The 9,628-nt window shown below is 36.0% G+C and overlaps 1 protein-coding gene across 2 annotated transcripts; it reads left to right on the forward strand.

The window, feature by feature from the left end:
- Positions 1 to 1,494: 1,494 nt before the first annotated feature.
- Positions 1,495 to 6,141, forward strand: LOC144641131 (uncharacterized). 2 transcript variants are annotated; one of them, XM_078500179.1, is made up of 5 exons: positions 1,495 to 1,630; positions 2,904 to 2,956; positions 3,452 to 3,776; positions 4,498 to 4,600; positions 5,963 to 6,141. In XM_078500179.1, exons 2-4 carry the CDS (start codon positions 2,930 to 2,932, stop codon positions 4,590 to 4,592), a joined length of 447 nt encoding a protein of 148 aa, XP_078356305.1. In that variant the 5' UTR covers positions 1,495 to 1,630; positions 2,904 to 2,929; the 3' UTR covers positions 4,593 to 4,600; positions 5,963 to 6,141. The 2 variants fall into 2 exon arrangements, with proteins under 2 accessions (XP_078356305.1, XP_078356304.1); XM_078500178.1 differs by having other exon boundaries at positions 2,916 to 2,956.
- Positions 6,142 to 9,628: the final 3,487 nt, after the last annotated feature.

Here is a 9,628-nt window from a genome sequence, read left to right on the forward strand (position 1 = left end):
TTGGAACCCAAAAGAGCTCAAAAGTAAACAAAGCACTTGATCACTAAAGGCTTTTTTACTCTCCTTAATGGAAATATTACAATTCCTTGGCAGGTAATATGTTGCTATGTGATATAAATCACCTTTCAGAATATTACCAAATTAAAATGATTATTCATTCGACTTAAAACCAATATCGCCAACCTGAAAAACATTATTGTGATTTGCAATCGTGAAACAGTTTCCAAGTTTCCAAATAGTAGGTTTCATTTCAAACAAACAATTTATTGCTTGTTTAACTCGGTTTCGTTAGAAAAACAACATTGCATGATCGCCTTTACTTGCGTGACCTGTAATAGGTAAACAATTGGCGCCATATGAGGGCAATTCCGAAAAAAATATGTCACCTGTTAGAGAGAAAGTATTGAACGCCTTTTGTTATGTCATCTGTAATGGTAAACAATTAGCGCCATGACATGGGAGACCATTCATATAAATGTTTCGTGTTTTTGCACGGTCACTTAAGTTGTCATTAACTGTCCTTCTCATTTTTAAGTGCCTTAAAACAGTCACGTTAGGTTTCCTTGAAACTCTATTGTCAACAAAAGCTTTCCTTGAATTAACCAATTATCTTTAAATGTAACCACAAACAAAACTCCTTTCTCATCCGTACTTGGAACCCAAAAGCAAGCAAATCATTAGATCAATTACACACCTTTTAAGTTTTGTAAAATGAGAATATGTTGCTATGGGAAAAAATCAGCTTATCAGAAATTTACCAAAATAATGCATCGACTCAAAACCAATATCGCCACCCTCCAAAAATTATGATTTGCAATCGTGAAACAGTTCCCAGTTTTCAAATAGTACGTTTCATTTGGAATAATTTTTACTTGCTAAAACCGGTTTCGTTAGAAAAACAACAGTGGTCGCCTTTAGTTTTGTAATCTGTTATAGTAAACAGTTAGCGCCACGTCATTTGAGACAATTAAGATAAACGTTTCGTCTGCTTTAGAGAAAGTATTTTCCTCAAAAGTCAGTTTAGTTGGCATTAGCTGTCCTTTTCATTTACTAAGAGCTTTTAAACAGTCACGTTTTCTATCCTTGAATTTAAGATGTCAATAAAAGCTTTCTGAACTTAACTTATGTTTTTCGTGGGTAGCTACTTGCCAACCTGCTTCGTCATCATTACCTCGTAGTGCTTATCAATTAAAAAAAATGAAATCTTTAAGCGTTATTTTTGCCTTGTTTTAGCCTAAAATTTGAGTTTCAAAATACAAGAATAACTTTTAGTATTCACACTCTGTATTGTTGTCTTTACTTTTGTTGAAGATTATATGATAAGTGAGAATTTGCAGGTTTTTCAACTCGGCGAAAATTCTATATTTATTAAATATTTAAAAAAGCCTTAAGAAGGGGAAATGCAACGAAGCATGCGCTGTATTCAGGCCCTACTGACGCCAGGAAGTTTAGATAGCTGTAACCAGCAATTAAACACCATTTTCGTGCTTGACATATGTCAATTTTATATTTGATCGTTACTATCAAGGGCCACGTAAAGCACAGAAAGCCACCGATTACATTTAGTTCTCCGCTGAAAGCTAACCAGTAACGAAGGCTTGTTACAGAAGAACGAGAAAATCCCACTGTGGTGAGTCATGTTTGTGGCAAGTTTTGCAATATTAACGCTGAACTAGTTAAAAGGGTTGCTCGCGTTTTCGTGCGCTAAAGCCAAACGAATTCACGAGGATAATTCTCACTTAAAACAGTTCCTGTTCATTTTACAAAATACAAGGCTTCAAAACATATTTCACTCTTGGCCGATCCTAAGAAGATGACGACCAGTTACCATTTTTAGCCCTTTTAAGCTTTATTGTTAAAAATATTCGAAGAAATCCTTAAAGAAAGTAAAATTCATATGTGATGTTTTTATATTTTTGTGTTTATTTGAGTGGCTGCGGGTATTTTACTTGTAAATATTTAGTCAAGGATGCGAAATTTTATGCACCGTTTTAGTGTACAGTGCCTTTACCCCGTCACTCGGATTAATTGTTTTTTTTAGTAAAAGAAAGTAAGCAAGGTTTCGTGTCCAAAGCGTTGGATCGCGTCTTCATTAGTATCTATAAAAAGTTTAGCAAGGTTTCGTGTTCAAAGCGTTGGTTCGCGTCTTCATAAGTATCAATAAAAGGTTAAGCAAGGTTTCGTGTTCAACGCGTTGGTTCGCGTCTTCAGTCAGTTAAGCAAGGTTTCATGTTCATAGCGTTGGTTTGCGTCTTTACAAGTATCAATAAAAAGTTAAAATTTGTTGTTCAAGGCGTTGGTTTGGGTCTTCGCAAGTGTCAATAAAAAGTTAAGCAAAGTTTTTTGTTCAAAGCGTTGGTTAGGGTCTTCCCAAGCGTCAAAAAAAGTTGACCAAAGCCAAAATTTAGTGTTCAAGTTGGTTCGCATTTTAACAAGGCTGAATAAAAAGTTAAGCAAGGTTTCGTGTTCAAAGTGTTGGTTCGCGTCTTCAGTTAAGCAAGGTTTCATGTTCATAAAATGATTGCAACGAATATTTACTGTGAAATAATAAGCCAGAGAAACGGTCAACTTTATGTGAGGCAGTTGCAACATTTGTGGAAAACATCAAATGGCACTTTTTTGATTGCTTGCTTTAACACCCACCGGTACAGACTGGACCAGAAATCGTTTAAGTTAGTGCTTAAACTGTTAATCGTTTATGGCACTGATCGAATGGCCTTGATCGCGAGCGAAGACCTAACCGGCTTTGTGCACACTAAATTACTGAACAAGTCAAGCGTTCGAAACCAAGAAAGGAAACTATTAGACAATCTCATGGAGAAGTGCTAAAAAACGTGCCTTTACAGTGTGTTTTTTTTTTTTTCATCTTCGCTTATATATGATGATAATCGTTTTATTTTCAGTATTTTCCAGAGATTAAAGCAGTACAATGGCTCTGAAGGTTTCTTTGATCCTGGTAAGAAATATCTTTATTAGTATTCGACAAATAGCCAGTGGGCTTTGTTTGTTATTAGTCCACTTCATATATATATTCCTTTTCTTATAAAAAAAAAATGTGCTGATCTATTTTTTTCGCAGCTTCTTATGGCGGTCTTTAGTTATATGCGAACTCTGAAATTCAAAATCCAACTAACGATTGCCGCGTATTTCGCTGTCGTCAATCATAATTATGGCGACAGCTTACATACCATGAAAAACAGAAACAAACAAAATTGATCCAAATCTACAAATCACAACTGACAGACGTGGGCTTTTGACCATGTTAAAGTGAACTTCTGTTTCCCGAGAGGTCCGCTAAGATGAGTAACGGCAGCCATAAGCGTAAACCGTTGGTTGAGGATTAAATTTCAGAGTTTGCATATCACTGAAACCCGCAATAACTACTGTGTCCTCTCTCCTAATACAATCTATTAATTTCTCTTGATATAGTCCGCCTTTGTTTACCTTTCAGGCCGTGTATTTTCTTTGTGGTTTTCTCGCCGTTATTCAACCAGCGTACAGCATCAGGTGCAACCGCAATGTAGTTATAAGCAACGACGTCCTTAATGATGATGGGGTGGTAGAATGTCGAGGCGAAGGAGTCGATCGATGCAGGGCTTTGACCTATACATTAGACTCCACCATCAACGTTATGATAAACAAGTGCATGACGTCAGCAATCGATTGCGATCAGGACGCGGTTTGTGAGCGGATCAGAACACGCGTTGAAAACCATGGCGGCACTCTTTCGGATTGTTCGTCGAGCTGCTGTAACAGTGACAACTGTAACGCACCAGGTAAGGCGGTGAGGTTATATATTATATTGCTAAAAGAAAGCAAGAAAAACAAGTTTAAAACTGCCAGTCTTTAGTTTTCATCTGTCCTCGTTAAAATTCTAAAATCTAAGCTGTTAATCCCAAAAAGCTATTATTTTTTACATGTTCTATACATAAAGAGCAGAAACGCCTATGCAAGTTTTGATATCGATTCAGTGCTTCTTTAAAGAGATAAACCATTTTGAAATTTTTAATGTCCCAGATGACGTTTTCTAATTGTCACAAAACAGATGTTTTTATCGCATTTTTCACTTTACAGACGTGATAACAATTTAAAAGTAAGATTTAAAATCATTTTAACTGAAAGCGAATAATGGTAATGATACAATCTACTTACTATTTGTACAGTTCTATGGCCGCCATGTTTGTTTCAAAGATGGACACAAACATGGCGGCTGCATACTAATTAATACTGAAATTCTCTCAAAATTACTTTCGTTATAACCTGGTTGCAAAAAAAGCTAGAGGGCTAAAATTTTGACAAAGCATTTGTTTTTGCCTGCTTTATAATCTCGTAGTTTTCCAATCTTTTTTTACATACAGACAAACAGCATTTTTAACACTGATGAAAACCGCCAATAAAAACATTGCAAACCTTTTTTACAACTTCTTCCTCTTCTTTCCATTCTTGTTTTATAACAAAGACAAAATTTCACTTTGCTATTTTTTTATTGATGTGCAGCTGACAAGAAGAGTAAAGTGTTCAAAATGCATGGGACCAGAGGAGGTAACAACATCAAGGAGAAGCTGGCAAAACTGATTTCCAGTCGCATCTAAGATCACATGTGAGTAGAATATAAAATCATGAATGCTTCTGACAGCTTGAATCAAACCATTACGTTCTTAATCAATTTGTAAATTCATTTACTCATTTCCCTTCTTCCATCTTTTACTCAAACATCTAGCCACAACAATCAATTTACTAATTGACCGAACAACTAAGCATTACATCCATCCATCCATCCATACATGCATCCATTCATTCGTCCTTCCTTCACATCAAACAGAAATTCGAACAGTTGAAATAAAGAAATTCTAACAGTTGAAATAAAGTCGTGAAGTGCCACGACTGCTCTTTTACGTACATCGGGGAAAGCAAGCGCTCGTGGTCCTCGCGCGGAGCCGAACATGATCCAGGCCGCGCAAGCAATAGCGAATCAGCAGTTAAACAGCATGCGGAGTCAACGGAACATAACATCCATCCGAATTCTTAAACAGCATGCGGAGTCAACGAAACATAACATCTATCCGAATTCGAAGGACGTCCAGATCCTCGAGCGTGGTGTAATCAATTACTGCAAGAGGCTTTTCTTGGAGTCGTGGCACTCCACTTTGGACAGCAATGCTATCAACGAACGCAAAGCTTTTCCTCGCGCTTATGTGCCGTTAATTCAAAATTAAAATGTCGCACTAACGCACAGATTGGTAGCGCGAGCACCAACAAACTTTCACTAACTCTGATGAAGGTGAACAGATGTCACCGAAAATTTAAAAAAAGAAAAACAGATCGGCTTAAAATATCTTCTTTAAATGTCTTCTACCGATCGCACTACTGGTTCCAGTATTTTCAGTAATAGTTGAAATAACATCAACTTGTAATTTTTAAACAAAGTTACCGTGGTTAAAATAAGTATTTTTAGGTAGTATGTTTGTATGTATGTATTGATTGATTGACTGGTTGATTGATTGATTGATAGATAGATTGATTGATTGATTGATTGATTGATTGGTTGATTGATTGATTGATTGATTGACTGATTGGTTGAATGATTTATTTATTTATCCATCCATCCAACCATTCATCCCTCCATCCATCCGCCCACCCATCAGCCAACCAGTCAATCGTCGACCGCTTCAATCAATCAATCATCAAACAATTAATTAATCAATCAAAGATTCAGTCAACCAATCAACTTACCTATTAATCAATAACTCAATCAATCGATTCATCACTCGAGTGATGGATCGATTGCAGAATCAGTTTTTGATCAAGCGGTCAGTTGGTAAATCAGTCAAGCAAACAATTAATGAAACGAGCCATAAGCAATTAATAAAGATATTTAATTTATTCAACAAAATATATGTTTTTAAGCCGGTACATTGTGCCAGATGAGAAGTTAACGCTTTTGTTTTAATTGCCTTATCAGATGCGGAATTAATTTATCTGGACAGATATAATGAAAGAAGACAAGACAAAATGCCAAGTAGATTTTAGGAGCCGATAAATAAAAAGAAAGCATAATGCATTCTCAATATATGGGGAAAGATGTACTCAGTAAAAAATATATCGTTGCTTGAACTTGAAGTAAAATAAAATGCAAATGTCCAGTAGCGCTATGTGCCGTGTGGTTATTACTTCTTTATTTCTTCCATTTCTTTTTTGTTGTTTGTTTGATTTCTCTCTGCTCTTTTCCTTTTTCCTATCTAATGCATATGCAGAACTAGTGCAACAAGACGCCTAAAGCTTAAAGCTTAAAACCGGGTGGTTAATGTTTAACTACTTGATTAGGCAAGTGCAGCCAAAACCTTTAAAATACCATTTAATTGAGAAACACACAAGTCTGTGGTTTGTTTGTCCATGCTTGAACAAATTTCTGCTTAGGCTTCCTATTTTTTTGAACAATGAATAACCTCGGTATTTTTAGATTTTAGTTTTTATCCAAGGATAATGGAAGATTAGCTGAATAGCGCTATATAAATATTATTATTATTATTTATTATTATTATCATTGTTATGCACTTAACAAAGTGCAGACTACTCATAAAATTTTGAACAGCTGTTCTGATAAGAAAACCATGAAAAAAAGGTTGCGCGATATAATCAACCATGGATTTTTATTCAACCCCCCCCCCCCCCACCTCCCCTCATTCCCCCTTTTCTTAACCATTCACCTTCGAATATCTCCCCTCCTACTCCTTTCTTCCCCATCTCCTGCAGCTTTCGACTCTACTCCTTCCCATAACACATTCTACTCTTAACCTTTCTTCCCGCCCTCCTCAGCACTTTTGTGATGGCGCCAGCCGAGCAGTAGTTTAGGGGCGAGTAGCTGTGACACACAAGTTTAATACGTTTTGTGTATTTCTTATCTTGAATAAATGAACTCAAACAGTTGAATAGCATTACAAATGATCTACGGCCAAAACAAACAAACAATTAGAAATAATTCGTTAAAAACTAAGAAGCGTTTAAGGTTTTTTAAAAGAATGTATCACACACAAAAAAGGAATAATAAAAAATTAGAAAGCTTTTTAGCTTTTAAACACGCCAGCTCTTCATTTCAATCTGATTCTTCGATCGAAAAACCTGCCTATATGCTGCATTTTGGGAAGCAGTCACGCAAACGCCAGTTCTTGCTTGCGTGATACATAACAGGTAATTTCTTCATCGCCGTTCGGTTCCGAGTGAAATTAAAAACCCTCGAATGAAAAACCAAAAAATATATTTATTTCTCGCAAAAATGAGTGGAGTAACCAGAAAATTACAGTATTGGCTCTTGCTCGAATAAAACGAGTCACATAAATAAAATTAAATAAAAATACAACGAGTTACATAAATATCAAGAATAACAGAAAAACTTCAAAACAAAATTACAAACGAAAATAAAAAGACTAAAAAAGGGCATGCATTAGATCACGCGTACTAGATAACATATGCTGTTAAAAATCCCAACTAAATGTGAAAAAAGAAAAAAAAAGATTCAAGATGAGGCCAAGAAACATTTGAATGGCATTAAAAATTTGAATACTTTAAATTAAAGCCGTAAAATTAGCCAAAGCGCAAGTTTTTATTTTTGCCGTCTATTATTTTACTCGATGGCTTTACCGATCCAAATTCCATTCTAGTTTGTAGAAATTATTTATATTACTAACTTACATTTCCATTTTGTTTTCTGAGCTGAGCAAGAACCAAAACAAGGTTTATATTTTGTTGTGTAAACATTCAATCCGTCTGTGACACACAACTTTGTCGGCCCACTGTACACGGATGAAAATGGACAAAATGGACACAATTCTTGCTAAACAGAAAACATCTTCAAAGTAGAGTCTGGCCCAAAAATGCTTTAGCTGCCAGCCGTTTTTAAAAGCAGAAGCTTGCTGCAAAAACATTGCGTGACTGACGTAAAAAAAGCTTAGTCAAAACAATCACCGGTTTCGCGCTCTTGTTCTCGCCTGAGTCGAACGCTTGAATATAAACACAAAAATATCCATTTCACGCTTTAATAACAGAAATCAGGGTATTAGACAAAATTTTAAATAGGAGAGTAATCTTAGCTCCTGCTGAGTAAATATCAAGAGTGCGGGATTTGAATCCTGGCCAAGAAACAGAAGAAAGCGGCCGAGCGAACTACTACGACAAACAAGGTAATCAAAAACATCACACGGTGCCTCAATCTATAAATAGATCTTGTTCGTTTCAAAAGCCTAAAAACCCAACTAAAACTTGAACAAATGAAAGAAACATGAAAAAAAGTTTCAAATGAATTTTTATTCAAGATGGGGTCAAGAAACATTTTGAAAGGCTTAAAGATTTAGAAAATTTCAAAACCGTGAAATTTTGCATGCCGTGGTAGAATTTAATTACAATTAATGAAATTACCCGCAGTGGCACCAAGATTTCATTTTGTAGACCATTTGTTTTACTTGCTGGCTTTACGGATCCTTTCAAAAATTCCATCATACTTCGTAGAAAAACTAGACATTACCATTTTGTTTTCTGAAGTCTTGGGAAGTGTGTAAGTAAACACTGAAGTAAAGCTTTTTCATCAAGAATCAAAATAGAATTAAAGATTATTTTGCTGTGCAAACATTCAATCGTCTCTGATACGCGACTTTGCCGGCTCAACTGTGCACGGATGAAAATGGACATGATTAATTCGGAAAGTATCTTCAAAGAATTATTGTGGCTCAAAAATGCTCTAGCTACCAGCCTTTTTTTAAGCAGTTTAATATGCGTAAAGCTTGCTTCAAAAACATTGCGTGACTGACATAGCGGTTTGGACCTGTCAAAACAATCACCGGTTTCGCAACCCAGTACTCTCTTGAGTCAAACGCTTGAATAACATTAACACATATATTTCACGCTTAACAGAAATCAGGGTTTTAGATAAAATTTTAAATAGAAGATTGATTTAATAGCTCCTGCCGAGTAAATATCAAAAGTGCGTGTTTTGAATCCTGGCCAAGGAAGCGGCCGAGCGGGTCTGGAACGATTTACCGACAAGACTACTACGACGAAAAAATTCCGGGCGATTTATGAACCGGGCCCGGCCCAGTCTCTGCCCGGTTAAAGAGCATTTCCCGCGCCCTTATTGGCTACGAACCTTGCTTTGTTTTGCATTCTATTTGATTGTTTTCATGTTTTCGTGGGATAAAGTTGCTTAAATTCCCAAGTATGATGTAAGTATTTTTTTCTCCTCGTTGTGTACTACAGTGCAGGAATTTAAGAGTGTGTCCATAAGAGGACCAGGCAACATGTGATACAGCTCATATCACCGATTTCGCCCAAACTTAGCATAAATGCTGGGTATGGTGAGCTATTTACTGTGACAAGACATCAGCTTAAAATATTTTATTCTCTTCAAGTTATGGCACCTTTTGCAAAAATGGCCATTTTTCACTAATTTATGCATATTTAATTAGCTGACTTTGATTGACCAGTTCCCCAAGAAAAAAAGACTTCTGAAAATAAAATTCACTGCATTATATTCTGTGGTTATTAGGCTTTAAGTACAATAATTCACTTCAACCGTCTGATTTGATTTCTTCTCCTCAAACGGTCTTTTGGAAGGTACACATTTCGTACTGTTGGAAAT

Source organism: Oculina patagonica, unplaced genomic scaffold (assembly GCF_052425735.1).
Source record: "Oculina patagonica isolate OP01 unplaced genomic scaffold, crgOcupat unplaced7, whole genome shotgun sequence".
Classification (NCBI taxonomy): domain Eukaryota; kingdom Metazoa; phylum Cnidaria; class Anthozoa; order Scleractinia; family Oculinidae; genus Oculina; species Oculina patagonica.

Excerpts from the sequence above, each read along its gene's own strand:
- LOC144641131 (XM_078500179.1), top strand. The coding sequence starts at position 2,930 with ATGGCTCTGAAGGTTTCTTTGATCCTG. Across the intron at positions 2,957-3,451 it reads TGAAGGTTTCTTTGATCCTG|GCCGTGTATTTTCTTTGTGG; the intron begins GTAAGAAATATC and ends TTTACCTTTCAG. Across the intron at positions 3,777-4,497 it reads TGACAACTGTAACGCACCAG|CTGACAAGAAGAGTAAAGTG; the intron begins GTAAGGCGGTGA and ends ATTGATGTGCAG.